The sequence below is a fragment of the Vipera ursinii genome (assembly GCF_947247035.1).
Source record: "Vipera ursinii genome assembly, chromosome: 3".
Taxonomy (NCBI): domain Eukaryota; kingdom Metazoa; phylum Chordata; class Lepidosauria; order Squamata; family Viperidae; genus Vipera; species Vipera ursinii.
In genome coordinates, this window is record NC_139516.1 from 79,573,527 (window position 1) to 79,591,015 (window position 17,489).

Consider the following 17,489-nt stretch of genomic DNA (forward strand, 5'->3'; position numbering starts at 1 on the left):
TGATTAATTAAATTATACCATAGACACGAACAGAAAACAGTTTGCATAATCCCCAGTCAGTTAAAATGTTACTCTAAAACAAGTCCATGCATTACACACTTGATTTATTAGCAGTGCATAACTATTGCAACTGTCAGATGCAACTGTCTGCAAATGTATTTTACATAAGTTAATATTTATTGCCTAAAAAGGTAAAGGTTCCCCCGCTCATGCGTGCTAGTCGTTTCCAACTCTAGGGGCCGGTGCTCATCTCCATTTCAAAGCCGAAGAGCCAGTGCTTGTCCAAGGACGTCTCCGTGGTCATGTGGCCAGCATGACTAGACACCAAAGGCGCACAGAACACTGTTACCTTCCCACCGTAGTGGTCCCTATTTTTCTACTTGTCTTTTTACTCTAACTGCTAGGTTGGCAGAAGCTTGGACAAGTAACAGGCGCTCACTCTGTTACGCGGCACTTGGGGTTCGACCTGCCAAACTGCCGACCTTCTGATCGACAAGGTCAGCGTCCTAACCCACTGAGCCACCGCGTCCCTTTTGCCCATAGGACGACAAATACTTCCCAAATACACAAGCTTCCTAAAAAAATAAATTTACATTGCTGTTTCATAATATCAGACTTGAGTTAATTGTGCCATATTTATACCATGCCATAGTACTGTTTTTTTCTTCCATTAAATTTTATCCCAATTGTTGGACACCACCTGGACAATTACCTGTAATTTTCTTAAGTTTTTCAGAATTGGTTTGTCATTCCCTCTTTTCTAGTGCTGAAAGAAAGTGACTAGCTCAAGGTCACTTGCTGGCTTTGTGGCCAAGGTGGGACTAGAACTCCCATATTCCCAGTTTCTAGCCTAGTGCATGTATCCACTGCACCAAACTGCCTACATAAACAGATACTTAAAGACATATAAAGAAGCCTCAAAAATGTTGCCCAAGTTAAATTAAGTGGCTAGGTTAAATACTGTATGTACTGGGTTATAAATAAATAAATAAACCCCCCTCGTACGTCCTGTCAGAACTAATTCTTCCATCACCTTCCCCAACCATTCAGCAAAAGTTTTCTGCACCACTTTAAGAAAAAAAAAACTCGTTCAAAAGTAAATAACAACAGGATCTAGGAAAGACGCCAATCTTTTCTCCCACCTTCAGAATAATACAATCAGATGTACTATGGAACTGAATGAATTTTTTCTTAATGGTTTTCAACATAAGTGGAAATAAAAAATTCTGCTCTTGTGAGGGCTAAACTAATTGCTTTCTGCTACCAAGAATTTATGTGTGATTCTTCTCTGACCAGCCTCATGCAAAGCATGTCAAGATGGAAGAAAACGTCTAATTGCTATGACCAGAAGATTAAATAATACTGATGCTGATTTTCCCCTGAAGCTCACTGGAAATACCATTAGCAGGAAGCTAGGAGTTTATGTCAGAGTAATTTAATTTAGTTCAGCAGATAAACAACAAAAGTATCTTTAGACACTGAACAAGTACAATAAAATGAAATACCTAAAGCTCCGATCCTAAATGTGTAGTAGAAAGAAAAAGAACTGACAATAATGGGCTTAAGCCATAGGACCGTCTGGAGTCTTCAGGATTAGAAAATAGTATTTATAGGACCAGTGCTTGTTTTGAAAGTTACTATGAGTCTGAAAAATGATTTTAAGATTTCTACTTTTCTCTCGCATGGGTAAAACTTTATTGATAATATCTAATATCTGATAGGAAATCCCTCATGGAAAAAGTGAAAAATGAGCTTGTGATTTATGTGTTTGAAAATCAGGGTAGTAAACGTAAACAAGGAAATTATGGCGTGACTTTAAAAGAGATACAGGGCATTTCTATTTATAAGGACTATCAAAAATATTAGAACCTGCTTTTGCCTTTTTTAAATTTTCTTTTTCCATTTTCTTTCTTACTTCTTTACATTATTCCTTATGTTCTTTGTTTCGTCTTAATATTTGTATTGCTTTTATCATGTTAAAATTTCTTCAGTAAAAATTATATTAAAACACTAATATATTGAATTTGCTTTGTTGTCAACTAATGCCCCAGCAAATGGCTTAAGTTTTGTCTACTGTTGGACTACTCTTAATTTTTGGATTGAGTGACTTAAAAATACTGCAATCAGTCACTCAATCAACCATCTTCATTCAGTGAAATTATTTGCAGTAAAGGACATAATGGGCATTGAAATTAAAACCAGAAATTTTACTTTTACTTTTTTATGGCTTCAACTAAGAAACCTGGGAACTGGAAGCTTATTGAGACCAACAAAATTTTCTCTTAGAGATATCTAATCTCCATAGCCATTTCTTAGATTTTCTGGACAAAGGAGAAGCCACTCACGTATTCATGGGAATTAGGCGGAATGTAGCATTTTAGATTATTCCTGCATAAATAGACACAGATTTCTCATTCCCAAAGCTAGTGAAGTCATTAGCAGGAAGGTCTATAACTCATAAGAGTGCATGTTTTATCAAGATCCAATCTGGGTCGGTCACTGGGACTAGAGTTTTTTTCTTCCAAACTTTTGGATTCGTGCTGGAGCCCATCTTCAGGGAACTTCTCTCTAGTAGATTGTGTGCTGTTCTGTGTGTGGTATTTATAATGCTTATTGTTCATCTAAAAAGCCACTTACAACAGGCACTATAAAGACAAAAATTCTCCTCCTGTTGACTGACCCAGATTGAATCCTGCAATATTATTCTGGGAAACATATATTCTCCTTCTTGCATGCTTTGTCTTCAAAAGGTCCCAGAGCCTGTCAGTTCCAGGAATGAGTTAAAACAAAGGTCCCCAACCTTTTGGGCATCAGGGACCGGTTCCATGGAGAGACATTTTTCCATGGACTGGAGGGGGTGTGGTTTTGTTTGCTGCCTGCATCCTGCAGATGGGGCTTTGCTTGTTTCTGCGGACCAGTTGCTGGCATGCCGTGGCCCGGTACTGGTCCACAGACCGGGGGTTGGGGACCCCTGAGCTAAAAGATTCATCTAAAAATCTACAGCTGCTACTAATATTTTCACCTAAGAAACAATAGTCTGACTTTGTACAAGACATTCTACATTCCCGACATTTCTTTCTTTTCATGAGTTGCAAAATATAATAAAATATAATAAAAACACCTACATCGCTGTGATTCTTCAAAACAAGAATAAGTGAATTGTATTTGTCTGGCTGATGAGCTCTGATCAAACAGGCTTCTTCTGTATCCTTTTGTACAGGACATATCATCACCAGGAAGTACAGAGAAGACGCTTTTAACTATTCAACTATGATACCTGGATATTGGGTATATATACAACTACAGCGATGTATAAAGCCAGCCAAACATGCAATCAGTCCAATCTTTTTGTTTAAAAGTATGCTTACACTAAATAAATACAAAAATTTTCACTTTACCATACTAATAGCACGCATACCACCTGTTGTGCATCCACTCTAATTTTTGCTTTGGTGAGCCAACACTACTAGACAGGAGGCCTTGTACTGGTACAAAATATTTAGAACCACAGCAGTATGATCTCTTATATAACTTGAAATCATCTTTCAGTGCTTTGCTCAGCCCCCTTACATATATCCCTAAACCTTTCCACAAAATATGAATATTGGTTTCACTTACAATTTCACCTCTGGATCCCTTTTCCCCCCTGGGTCCCTGGGGAAAAATGAAATTACATTAATCTTATATGTCCCCTATCATTTGCTTTCAATCACACTAATACTAATACTAATACACAATCATACTAATATGAAAAAAATGCATTAACCTTAATTCAGTTGTATGAATATTCACAGAAAGGCATTTACTTTTTTAACTGGATGAAAATTATGTTTAATAACTTTGTAAAAAAATAGAGTATTATACTATAGTTCAGCTAATAAAGGTTTTCAAGGAATTCACATAAAATGTTTTTAAATAAAACTTTCTGTTTTAGTTTCTATGTCTAAATAACAAATTTAATCTGCAAAATCTGCTTGTGCTTCACACCTTTTAAAATGTGTGTCTTAATTCAGTTTATAGATCAGTGTAATTCCATTTGCTTTATTTCACCAACTGCCTGTTTAGGTATAAATCTACGGTAAATCATAATAATTATATAGAAAGTTAAAATTCTCTCATGCACAATGTACATACATATACTCAGGGCTTTTTTTGTCATAGAACGCTCAGAACGGAGTTCCGGCACCTTTTTTGGATAGAACCTTATAGGGTAGGCAAGGCAGGTTGTATGACATGTGTGAGTTCCGGCACCTTTTTCTTTTACAAAAAAAGCACCGCATATACTTCTTGTTCAATCATTGAAGCACTTCCAACTCTTTGGGATCCATCATATTATGAGGTTTCGGCTGCCAGTAATTGCATCTGTTGGCTATTTTTTGTGATTTTTATATCCTTGACTCATTTTTATCCTTGACTTCACATTCTACGTCCAATATATTTAAGCTTGAACTTCTAGCATTACTAGTTCTTGCAGAGAGGACTCTAGAGTTTGTATTAACTAGTTCTTCTTTTGTGTCAACAATTTTCTCTAACACTACAACTTTTTTTGATATTATTATATTGTTTGCTGCTAGAGTCATTAATGTGAGAAGGGATTAATTGATGAATACATTCAAAGGCATCCATTTTTCTTTGTTCAGTATCTGATATTTTTTTACAGTTATATGTTACAGCTGGGACAACCATGCTTTGACAATACATACCTCTGTTGCCAGTGTAATATCTTTGAGTTTTAATTATAGATCTGTCATATTTATTCTCTGAAATTGTAGATAACCTATATTAATATGGTGAGAACATACAACCTTAGTGAATTCCTGTCCCAGTGCTGAAGCATTTAGATGCTCCATATTATAAGTGTTGCTGTCTGTTCATCATCGAAATTCTTAAGCAAACTGATGAGGTCACCTGATATGCTCATGTTTTTAAGGAATATCAATGATCTGTTATAGTCCACATAATGATAGTCTAATCCAGGGGACCCCAACCCCCGGTCTGTGGACCGGTACTGGGCCATGCCAGCAACCAGGCTGCACAAACAAGCAAAGTCCCATCTGTGGGATGCAGGCAGCACACAAAACCACGCCCCCTCCGGTCCGTGGAAAAATCTTTCTCCATATAGAACCAGTGCCCAAAAGGTTGGGGGCCTCTGGTCTCATCAATAAAACAAATCAGAAGTCATTCTCTAATTCTTCTGCCTTTTCCACTATTCAATGAACATTCACAGTGTGATCGCAAGTATTCCTGCCTCTTTTGAATCCACCTTGTACATTTGGCAATTCTTGTTTCATGTACCGTTGATGTCTGTATTACAAATTCCAGAGCATTATTTAATAGTCTGTGCATTAAATGAAAGTGGTTTTTTTTAATAACATGAACATGTTTCTAGCCTTCCCAGGTTTTTTGTTTCCTTTTTTGATATTGGGATATAAATGAATATTTTTCCAGTCCCTTAGCTTCTACCATGTTTTCCACTGATTATGATTATGTGCTATTAGCTTGGCCATGACTCCAGAAATCAACTGGTTTTTCTTCTATATTTTTGTTAGTGATATTTTCTACAGCTCATAAACATTTCATTTTCCAAATGTGTGCTTTTAGTTCAAGAATCCAACCCTTGTATGTGTTACAGACTGGGGATCTTTTTGTAGAATTGTTTTGTGTATTCATATTCTATTTTTTCCCTAGCAGATGCTTGCCTTCTGTGCCTTTTGTTTTTCTTGATCTTTTGTAACTTTCTTAAACAAAACTTTAAAATCTTTTAGATGTTATGCTCAAGCTCATTGCTTATTGAGATATAATTTTTTTCATTTTTGTTCTTCTCTAGTACTCAGTACGGTATTTAATTGACTAACTTTTCCTCTGCCTATTTTGTCTTTTGTTTTTCATCTTTCTTGAGATATTTTCAACATTAATAGACACTCATTTCAACATCTTTTGGGGTTATTTTTGTATTTTAGGACATTTTTCTTTGTGCAATCTTACAAATTTCAGTATAGAATTCTTCAAGTCCATCTAATCTATGGTATTAGATCTATTCCTTACATTACGCTCATGATAATATGGAATATCGCCATGTTGGTATTTGTTGGTCTGATGAATTTGCTTTATTTACTTTAAATTGTAATTTTTCAAGGAGTTTGTGATCTGAGCTACAGTCAGAATGACATGTATTTGCACACCAAATGGAGCTTTTCCAGATTTGACTGATGTTTACCTAGTGAGTTTGATTTTGGTGCTTCTTCTCAGGTAATGTATTGAGTTGTCTTATAATTTATTGGAAGAAAGTATTTGCTAGAAATGTTGAATTTTCTTGGCATATTCTTATTATTCTGTACATCAAGGTAATTTCCCCCCCCCAGTATTGCAGGTATATTTAACTTCTAACATAGAATCCTCATTTGCTATAACTATTATGCTGACTTCTACTATTGTATCAACAGTGTTTTAAGTCACCCTAGAACTGTTCACCTTCTGCTTTCTCTGCCTCTGTGGTTACAGCACAGATTCAATCACTATAATAGTAATTGGATTGGTTTATTCTGAAATTGAACTGAAATTATTATTTTTTATTTGGAAACTGTACCCAAGCATTGATTTTGATTTCTTTTTGTTAATAAGTAAACCAGTAATGTATGAAGTAGGTCTCATGTTCCTTCTAACCTATTGCAGACCATTTCAGTTTGCCAATTTCCAGAACACCAATGTTTGATCTTAACATCTCAAGTCTGAAATTTTGCCTTGATTTATGGTTCTGCCATTCTATATACCAACTGTACAGGTGAAACTCAAAAAATTAGAATATCGTGCAAAAGTTCATTTATTTCAGTAATGCAACTTAAAAGGGGAAACTAATATATGAGATAGACTCATTACATGCAAAGCAAGATAGTTCAAGCTGTGATTTGTCATAATTGTGATGATTATGGCTTACAGCTCATGAAAACCCCAAATCCACAATCTCAGAAAATTAGAATATTGTGAAAAGGTGCAATATTCTAGGCTCAAAGTGTCCTACTCTAATCAGCTAATTAAGCCATAACACCTGCAAAGGGTCTCTCAGTCTGGTTCAGTAGGAATCACAATCATGGGGAAGACTGCTGACCTGACAGTTGTGCAGAAAACCATCATTGACACCCTCCACAAGGAGGGAAAGCCTCAAAAGGTAATTGCAAAAGAAGTTGGATGTTCCCAAAGTGCTGTATCAAAGCACATTAATAGAAAGTTATGTGGAAGGGAAAAGTGTGGAAGAAAAAGGTGCACAAGCAGCAGGGATGACCGCAGCCTGGAGAGGATTGTCAGGAAAAGGCCATTCAAAAGTGTTGGGGACTGAGGCTGGAGTCAGGGCATCAAGAGCCACCACACACAGACGGATCCTGGACATGGGCTTCAAATGTCGGATTCCTCTTGTCAAGCCGCTCCTGAACAACAAACAATGTCAGAAGCATCTTACCTGGGGTAAAGAAAAACAGACCTGGTCTGTTGCTCAGTGGTCCAAAGTCCTCTTTTCTGATGAGAGCAACTTTTGCATCTCATTTGGAAACCAAGGACCCAGAGTCTGGAGGAAGAATGGAGAGGCACACACTGCAAGATGCTTGAAGTCCAATGTGAAGTTTCCACAGTCTGTGTTGATTTGGGGAGCCATGTCATCTGCTGGTGTTGGTCCACTGTGTTTCATTAAGTCCAGGGTCAACGCAGCCGTCTACCAGGAGATTTTGGAGCACTTCATGCTTCCTTCCGCAGACGAGCTTTATGGGGATGCTGACTTTATTTTCCAGCAGGACCTGGCACCTGCCCACACTGCCAAAAGCACCAAAACCTGGTTCAATGACCGTGGGATTACTGTGCTTGATTGGCCAGCAAACTCGCCTGACCTGAACCCCATAGAGAATCTATGGGGCATTGCCAAGAGAAAGATGAGAGACATGAGATTGAACAATGCAGAAGAGCTGGAGGCCGCTATTGAAGCATCCTGGTCTTCCATAACACCTCAGCAGTGCCACAGGCTGATAGCTTCCATGCCACGCCCAATTGAGGCAGTAATTGCTGCAAAAGGGGTCCAAACCAAATACTGAGTACATATGTATGCTTATACCTTTCAGAGGTCCGATATTGTTCTATGTACACTCCTTGTTTTATTGATTGCATGTAATATTCTAATTTTCTGAGATTGTGGATTTGGGGTTTTCATGAGCTGTACGCCATAATCATCACAATTATGACAAATCACGGCTTGAACTATCTTGCTTTGCGTGTAATGAATCTATCTCATATATTAGTTTCCCCTTTTAAGTTGTATTACTGAAATAAATGAACTTTTGCACGATATTCTAATTTTTCGAGTTTCACCTGTATAATATGTTTAGAGAACTGAACTTTTGTTTTAACACTAGTATTACTCCTATTTGCTTTCTGCTGTTTGTTTATTTATTCCCTGTCTTTATTATTTTTATAAATAAGTTAAGGTAGTGGACACAGCTATTTCTCTTTCCTCCTAATTTCCCCACAACAACACTGTGAGGTGGGTTGGGCTGAGAGACAGTACCTGGTTCAAAGTCACCCAGCAGGCTTTCATGTCTAAGGCAGGACTAGAACTCACAGCCTCCTGATTTCTAACCCAGTGCATCAGCCAGTAAACCAAAACGGCTCTTCCCAGTAGCTTCTGATTTGGAGATTCATATTCCAATATTATTTTGATATTGTCCTGTTATGAAAGTCCACTTAATTTTCAAGGAAGAATCTTGAAATGGGTTGCCATTTTCTGCTCTAATGTATTGTATTTAATCTATATGTACATATATGTTTTGTTACATTGAATATATGGTTAATTAAAATGTTATTTAAAGAAATGACGCAAATCTTTTTCAGTTTATTAAGAATCTATCTGAATGGTTCAGTACCATCCAAAGCATAAAACAAAAACGAAAAGTAACATTTGTGCTTATAATTAAGACTTTCCTACAGAACATTAATATTTATATACGTGTATTTTTTCCTGGTAAAAATAAGCAATTATCTGATTTTTTAAAGAAAAGTTTATGAAATTTCCATATATTGCAACTTTTAAATAAATATTCCTTGGCTTCAAAAAATGTTTGTGGACTAAGGACAACATATCTTAGGAAAAAATTAAGAGAAAGCATTACATGTAGGAATAAAAAACAAAGGGAGATTTCAAATTGTGATGAGTTGTACTTACAGGTTTGCCAGCTGGACCAACAATACCTTCGTAACCAACAGGGCCTGTGTTTCCCTGAAAACCAAAAGGAAAATAATTTGTAGAGCAATAACTGAATGCAAATGTTCTTATGAAAACTTCATGTTATGTCATATATTTATTTACATTCCACTACGAAACATATAACGATACTAAACTATTTTCTGGGGACAAGATAAACGTAGAATGCAAATTTACTTTATCTCATTTTTATTTTCATATTCTGCTTTGCATTTCACAGAGACATTTATAAAAATTTGAATACTGTACTAAAGGTAAAGGAAATTGATTTCTGTTTCTTTAAAAACAAAAGTGAGCAAGCATTACATTTAATGTATATCTTTTATGTTCAGATTATCAAAAATCTCATAGAGTATGCAGCAAGCTGTAATTTAAGTAAATGAGCAAGATCACCACTAATTTTTTCTAACGAAGTTATATTGCTTTACCAAACATAAAAATAATACAATTTTATAAAGTTATTTTGATGAAACAGGAAATTTCTTTCACTCAAATATTTTGCTTTAATGCAAAGATAAAGATGTGCACTACTTTATTAGGTAATTGCTGTCTAACTCTACAGTCTAGTTCTTCCGAAAATTAAAAAAAATAATAATTAAAAAATCAGCAAAACAATTCAGAAATAAATGCATAAAACCAATAAGAAAAACTAAGATTAATTCTAGTCTAATAAAATTTTGAAGACTATGTAAAATCATTCAAGGAGGAGGCCAAGTATATTTTGTGCAGGAGGAAAAGGCTTGGTCCATGTAATGAAAGCCTTTCTTTTCTTAATGATAAATTCATTACTAATAATTGTTTTGGAAAAACTCAAAGTTATATAGCAATAGCACTTATATACCGCTCCCTAGTGCTTTACAGCACTCTCTGAGCAACTTCAGCATATTATCCCAACAATCTGGCTCCTCATTTTACTAACTTTGGAAGGATGGAAGCTGGTCAACCTTGAGCTGGTCAAGACTGAACTCCTGGCTGTGGGCAGAGTTAGTCTGCAATACTGCATTCTAACCACTGTGCCACCAGGGCTCTCATCTGCTAAGCATGGTAATTTATTTATTTATTTTATTTAATTTGTATACCGCCCTTCTCCCAAAGGACTCAGGGCGGTGAACAGGGCAATAAATATCAAAATACCAAAATACAAAAATTAAGAACAGATTAAACCATAGTGCCCAAATACAATAAATAAATTACATTAAAAACAATAATTAAAACCCAAACCCATCAGACCAGGCCGGCTTGTTCAAACAAATAGGTTTTTAGATCACGTCGGAAGGAGCGAAGGTCGGGAGCCATCCGGAGCTCAACCGGTAAACGGTTCCACAGGTCAGGCGCACCCACAGAGAACGCCCTCCCCCTGGGGGCCACCAGTCAACATTCTCTGACCGGTGGCACCCTGAGGAGGCCCTCTCTGTGGGAGCGCACTGGGCGGAGGGAAGTTGATACCGGCCATAGGTGCTCCCTAATATCTGAGTTCCATCGCAGATAGGACAGATGAACTGCTCTACATTTGCAACAACTCATTCAGGAATGCCCTTTTATTGCCCTTTTATCCTGAAAGCAAATCAACCACCTGCTTCTTCACAGTCCTACAAAACCTATGCCTGTGACTATAATGGCAGCTGAAGTTTGACTGGTGAAGAAGACTCTCATGTGGTGTCTGCAAAAATTAAGCTCTTGATGGTATAGAAAGAGCCACTGTAGAAGGCAAACATGAAACTTCGGTCATGCTAAACTACCTAGAAAAAAATACAATCAGATTCAAAAGATGGATGAAAACTTGAATATCCATATCTTACCCATATCTAAGACAGCATCTATAGCAATTTCTCTTGAAACAGAGGGATGAGGTTCAGGTGTCCATAATTTTAAAAATGACTGTAATTGTTTGTTTCGTTTTTAAACATATCACTGTTTACAACCAAGAAGGCTGATTTTTATGGAGACATAGCTTTATCTGAATGTTTTCTCACTTTTCTTTGGAGAGTGTGAACTCTGATCAGCTGGCTCTCTCATGGCCAGAAGTTGCCCATCTAACCTCCTTAATCAACTGTTTTAAATGTTACAGCTTTTTTTTAAATTCTAGTAGACATTGCCATCTGGTGGCCAGAACTAATGTTTTTTTTTTTTCAAATAGGAAATTTAGTCAGCTGTTTAGGTTCTAAGACAGGGTTGTTCAAACTTGGCCCTTTTATGGCTTGTGGAGTTGAAGTCCACAAGTCATCAAAGGGCCAAGTTTGAAGACCCCTGTTCTAAGAGAAGAGAATATTTGTAGCTCAGGATTGAACCGTGGAGTCCTTGGTGCTCTTTCAGGAGCTTGACTAAATCCAAACACTGATAAAGAATTCCTGGAAGCCTAGAATACTGACGAACCAGCCATCAATAAGCACATAAGTAACATTTTGCATACCATTCATAAGAGACAAATGAAAAGTTAAAAAGGAAACAGAAAGACCAAAACACTTTGCCAGCAATCAACAGCCAGATAAACAAGGATTAACACCAGGATTTGTACCAGACCAACGATCAAGAAGTAAACAATAATCCAATCAAGGATTTACCAACTCAGATAAACAATAAACAACAGCCTAATCAAGGAACTATCAAGAAGAAAATAACAATGCTGTGTAAATCACTACAATATATATAAACCAGGGGTCTTCAAACTTGGCCCTTTTATGACTTGTGGACTTCAACTCCCAGAATTCTTCAGCCAGGCATGCTGGCTGAAGAATTCTAGGAGTTGAAGTCCACAAGTCATAAAAGGGCCAAGTCTGAAGACCCCTGATATAAACAGATAGCAAACCCCATTCCCTTCTAGCACTGAAGTTGTTTTCAAGTTGGGTCATGCAACATCTGCAAGAAAACAACCAAACTCACAGCACCAAGGATCCACTAAGATATTTTACTCAACAATAGCAAAAGCAAACACTGTAAGTCCATCTTGTATTTTAGGTATTAAGAATGCCTGGGTTCATGCAAGAAAAAAATAAAGTAGATGCTCTAAAATTGAAACTTGCCATCCTTGCTCTATCAATCACCTTAGCTATTATTCAGTAACAGTATGTACAGTAGTGTCAAGTTAGAGAAGATAAAACTTTCAAATCTCTTCACTGTTTGATTGTTTTTAAAGCCATTGTTAAAAAATTTAAACAAACCACCATCCCCTGGATGAGGAAATCACAGGAAGTTGCAACACCTTTAAAGTCAAAAGCAGGAGTAAATTTTCAAAAACTTTTTTGCTCATAGGTGTCTGGTCCCATAGCAATGCTAAAATGAAGCTAGAGAAAATAACAGTGCTAAAAAAGAAAGATGCACAGCGATGTTCTCCTGCATCATTTCTTCCTTTCATGTTGCACTGAGATGTCACATAGAAATACATAAGGAGTGAATTTTGAATTTTGACACTGCAATGCATAAAAATTGTAGGATTATAGTAAATGAAATCCTAAAATAAATCAATAAATTTATAGCTCATTAAACCACTCATTGTGGAAGCAAGAAGAATTTTAAAGTGCTATTAAAGGTTAGTGAATTAACCACAGTTACGTAATTTATTATAGTATCTACATTTTGTACAATTGCTTGGAAATAAGTCAAATTAACTTTCATTGGTTTTTACTTATTTCTTCATAGATTAACATAGGACTATTTTAAATAATGCAAAAAATGATATCTCCTTAATAATAAAAATACAATAAAGGAAGAATATTGGCTATTAGCTGATCTTTTATAGCAGGGGTGCCAAACTGCCAGCCCATGGGCCGGATGCATCATAGCAAAACCACGCCCACTCCTTTGCCGGCAATGGCAAAAAAGTTGTGATATGTTGTGACACACCATGTGACATTGTGAGTTTGACACCCCTGTTTTATAGCATCCCAAAAGATGCTGCTAGAGGCAAGCCAACTTTATCAATGTCAAAATAGGTATTGGGACAATTTTTCCCCACTTGCCCCTGAACTAAATCTTAATTTATTTACTGAAAAGCAAAACTTTGGATTAACGTATTCACACAATTTCTTACCACTACAATAAATGTTTGGAAGATTCCTAAGAAAAATCAAACATTTAGACTATTAAAAATTACGTTGTTCCTCAAAGCTTTGGGAGAGCAGAGCCGCAGTAAGATAGACGACACTTTTGGCATTTGATTTCTGTCACTTCTGCTAATTAAGTATTTTATGTTGGTTTCGATACGTATTGATTATGACTGTAACTTGCTTACAATTGACTGGCCTGGTGTGAATAGCTATCAACAAGCAAGTCTTGATATTCATATAAATAGATAGACCTACTTACTATTTCACCTATTGGGCCTTTAGGTCCCAAAATTCCAATTAAACCATGATCACCTTCAGGGCCCTAAAAATATAACACAATATACTTTATTTATTTATCAAATACACAACAACTGAATAAAAATCACAGATCTAAAAACAACAAATATTATTTTTTTTATAAACATACACATTGAGAAATAAAGAGCATCATCCAGTGGCCTCATGTACATATTAAAAAAAGGAGAGGAAGGAGCCCTAAGCGCTGAGGCACCTCACACGGTAAGGGCCATGAGGTGGACTTCTCATTCCATGTCATCTGTTGACTGGAATTGACCATCATCTTCCATTTAAATTCATAAGTCTTAAAGATGGTTAATGTTTATTGAAGCTGGTTGCAAAGAAACCACATACCTTGGGACCTGGAAATCCTTGAAATCCCATCAAACCCTGATCTCCAAATTCTCCCTGTAATATTTGTAGACAAAAGAATTAATACTTTGGAATGACAATTTAATAGATACTTTACAAACCACAGCAGATACATACGGCGAGTCCTTTCTGGCCAGGAAGTCCTGGTCGGCCTTGATCACCTTGTGTCCCTGGAAATCCTCTTCTACCTTGCTTTCCTGGATGGCCCTGAAGCCCTTGTTCACCCTGCAGCAAGCCAGAATGAGAATGAATACATATTCACAGAGAGAAAAAAGAATGCTGTCAGCCTTTCCATTTATACTGTACTAGACAGGAAACAAAAGGGACACGGTGGCTCAGTGGGTTAGGACGCTGAGCTTGTCGATCAGATGGTTGGCAGTTTGGCGGGTTGAATCCTGAGTGCCGCATAACAGAGTGAGTGCCTGTTACTCGTCCCAGCTTCTGCCAACCTAGCAGTTCGAAAGCATGTAAAAATGCAAGTAGAAAAATAGGGACCGCTACGGTGGGAAGGTAACAGTGTTCCGTGCGCCTTTGGCGTCTAGTCATGCCGGCCACATGACCACGGAGACGTCCTCGAACAAGCGCTGGCTCTTTGGCTTCGAAACGGAGATGAGCACCGGCCCCTAGAGTCGGAAATGACTAGCACGCATGTGTGGGGGAACCTTTACCTTTAGACAGGAAACAGACCAGATGAGCTACTGCTACTTTACTACAAACTACATTAACAGAATCTTCCAACTGGAAGTACAAATCTCCCACCATTTCATTTACGGCCTGGCAAGTTAGGGAGGAGGGTTCCTTCTAAGCCTCTTTCTCCACTCCTTATGCAGTTGTAGTCTATATAATCTCTTATCTGATCATTGTTCCCTAGGATTCATCGCTTTGCCCCTACTTCTCAAGGTCTTCCTCACATACCATTACTTGAGCAAAGAATCTTTTGTTATTAATAAAAAGCAACTGAAAACAATTTTAAGAAGGTTATGTACATCATTGCTTTTACTGTGCTATATCCAGGGCTTTTTTTGTCATAGAACGCTCAGAACGGAGTTCCGGCACCTTTTTTGGATGGAACATTGTAGGGTAGGCAAGGCAGGTTGTATGACATGTGTAAGTTCCGGCACCTTTTTGTTTTACAAAAAAAGCACTGGTTATATCGTAAAGTCACTGTGGAGTCTTATAAATTTATTTATTTTATTTAGCTGCCCATCTCACAAATGCAGGACTCTAGGCAGCGTACAACACAACAACAGTTACAAACTCCGTAACAACCTAAAATGTCAAAAAACCTAAAGTACCTTTAGTCCTGGGAGGCCAGGGCTTCCAGGCACACCTGGTGAACCCTTACGTCCATGAGTTCCAGGATATCCTGCTAGTCCAGCAATTCCTGGGCTTCCTCTGGTACCCTTGACAAACAAAAGCTAGTTAAACAGAGTCCCTTAAGTCAGCCAACCCATTTATTTTTAGCAGAGGACAAATGCACCTTTTAATATATTCAGAATAAGCACTATTATTTAATATATAAATTTGACTACCCATATTCACACACTGTGACGCTACATCCTTGAAATAATGCCGTTACAGAAAGCACCATGTACAGCAGGGGTGTCAAACTTGCCGGCCTACGGGCCGGATGCATCACAACGAAACCACGCCCACCCCACTGCCGGCAATGCGGAAAAAGCTCTGATATGTCGCGCGACGTCACATGACATTGCGAGTTTGACATGTCTGATGTACAGTATCTAAAATATCAGATATAATAGCATAAATCAAGCAGCATAAATGAATATCAACTCTACTAGATTCCAATTCAGAAATTACCTCATGCATTGCACAAAGCTGCAAACATCAACATCCAACTGACTACTCATACTGGCCAGAAATTCCACCAACCTAACAAGATAAAGGTAGCTCCTAATAAGACAAAAAGGAGTTCTTAAAGCTGACCATCTTTTTTATTGTAAAAATATTAAGGTGAATATGCGGAAGGCATTGCTTACGTTCCCATTGTAGCATATTCTGTTTCGACATAGGTTGATCCTATGCTACCGTGTAAAGTAAGTAAAGAAACGGAACTTGCATTAATGAATTTTGACACAGCTTCTTCACAAAAGAAAATGGTTGGCATTATTTGAGTGGGAAATGACATCTGTAGGGAAATACTGACATTGTATTCTTGTGTAATATTTGCTACTATATATTACTGGTGATGCCATTGTTTTTAAGACCTCTGTCATCATCACCACAACTACCATCATAATCAGAATAAAGTTAGTTCAACTGTTACTCACAGGAAGGCCGTGCTGTCCAGGTAACCCTGATTTTCCAGGATTTCCAGGACTACCTTCTGATCCAGGGTTGCCAGCTACACCTTTCTGACCAACAGGACCAGGTTCTCCCTGAAATAAATGTGAATTCTGCTTGAAAAGCTCTACACCATCTAGATCTAAGTAATACCACTGACAATTTGACACAGTCAATAACCAATGTTATGGTAGCTCAGGTTGATAATATGGGACCGAAATTAGATTTGCCGACTTCATTTTAACTATATTTCCTCCCTGTGTGTATGTATTCATAATAAAAATCAGGCTGCGATTCTAAAAATACAAAAATAACCTATATTTTAGTGGAGCTTAGTTTCATGTTAACATCTGAAGATTGCAATATAAAAGAAAGAGAGGGTGCTAGACGTCCGGAGAAAAAAGGAGGAACCTGCCCCACTTTACATCGGGGAGGACTGTGTGGAGAGAGTTTCCTCCTTTAAATTTCTGGGAGTCTACCTCTGAGAAGATCTGACCTGGAAAGTTAATACAACCCAGGTGGCTAGAAAGGCCCAACAGAGGCTTCACTTTCTCAGGGCCTTGTGGAAGAACAGGGTAGAACAACAGCTAATGACCCTCTTTTATCGGTTTACCATAGAGAGCGTCCTCTCGTATGGTATTGTGGTTTGGTATGCTGGTCTGACAGCCGCAGATAGGAAAGTATTACAGAGGGTGGTGAGCACAGCACAAGACATTGTGGCATGTCCCCTGACACCACTGCATGACATCGCCAGGGCTCGCTGCCTTGGAAGAGTGAGGAAAATTCTCAGGGATGACTCACACCCTGGACGGTACCTCTTTACTCTCTTACCATTGGGTAGGAAATATAGGAGTATAGCCAGCCGCACCAACAGGCTGAAAAACAGCTTCTATCCGTGGGCTGTTAGGCTTTTGAATGAGAAATAACTTTTGTGAACTTTTGTGAATTTTATGCAGAATTGACTTGGGAGGCCGGTGTGTGGTGTAGTTGGTTCACATGGTGTAGTAAGATGGAGGGTTTGTTGTCACTGTGTGTTGGGGGGTGGGAGCACAAAGGGAAGCTCAGCTAATCTCAATGTACACATAGTTGTACTTTGACAATAAAGGTTCATTTCATTTCATTTCATAAAAGTATTTTATTGCCTATCCTACAGGTTAAGGACATTCTATCTGATTTGCTATTTATCTTTCAGTGGTAATGTGTCTGTCTGCATAGAATAACCTAAACTTATCTGT

General features: G+C 37.7%; 1 protein-coding gene across 1 annotated transcript in view; it reads right to left on the reverse strand.

Annotated features, from left to right (window-relative positions):
• COL24A1 (collagen type XXIV alpha 1 chain) overlaps positions 1 to 17,489 on the reverse strand; it is a gene marked incomplete at its 5' end in the record, with an annotated part of 158,077 nt that overhangs the window by 10,201 nt on the left and 130,387 nt on the right. The window contains 7 exons of the mRNA XM_083360473.1: positions 3,619 to 3,654; positions 9,200 to 9,253; positions 13,541 to 13,603; positions 13,933 to 13,986; positions 14,068 to 14,175; positions 15,246 to 15,353; positions 16,242 to 16,349. Of these exons, the coding sequence (XP_083216599.1) occupies positions 3,619 to 3,654; positions 9,200 to 9,253; positions 13,541 to 13,603; positions 13,933 to 13,986; positions 14,068 to 14,175; positions 15,246 to 15,353; positions 16,242 to 16,349 (531 nt within the window). The remainder of the gene's footprint in view (positions 1 to 3,618; positions 3,655 to 9,199; positions 9,254 to 13,540; positions 13,604 to 13,932; positions 13,987 to 14,067; positions 14,176 to 15,245; positions 15,354 to 16,241; positions 16,350 to 17,489) is intronic.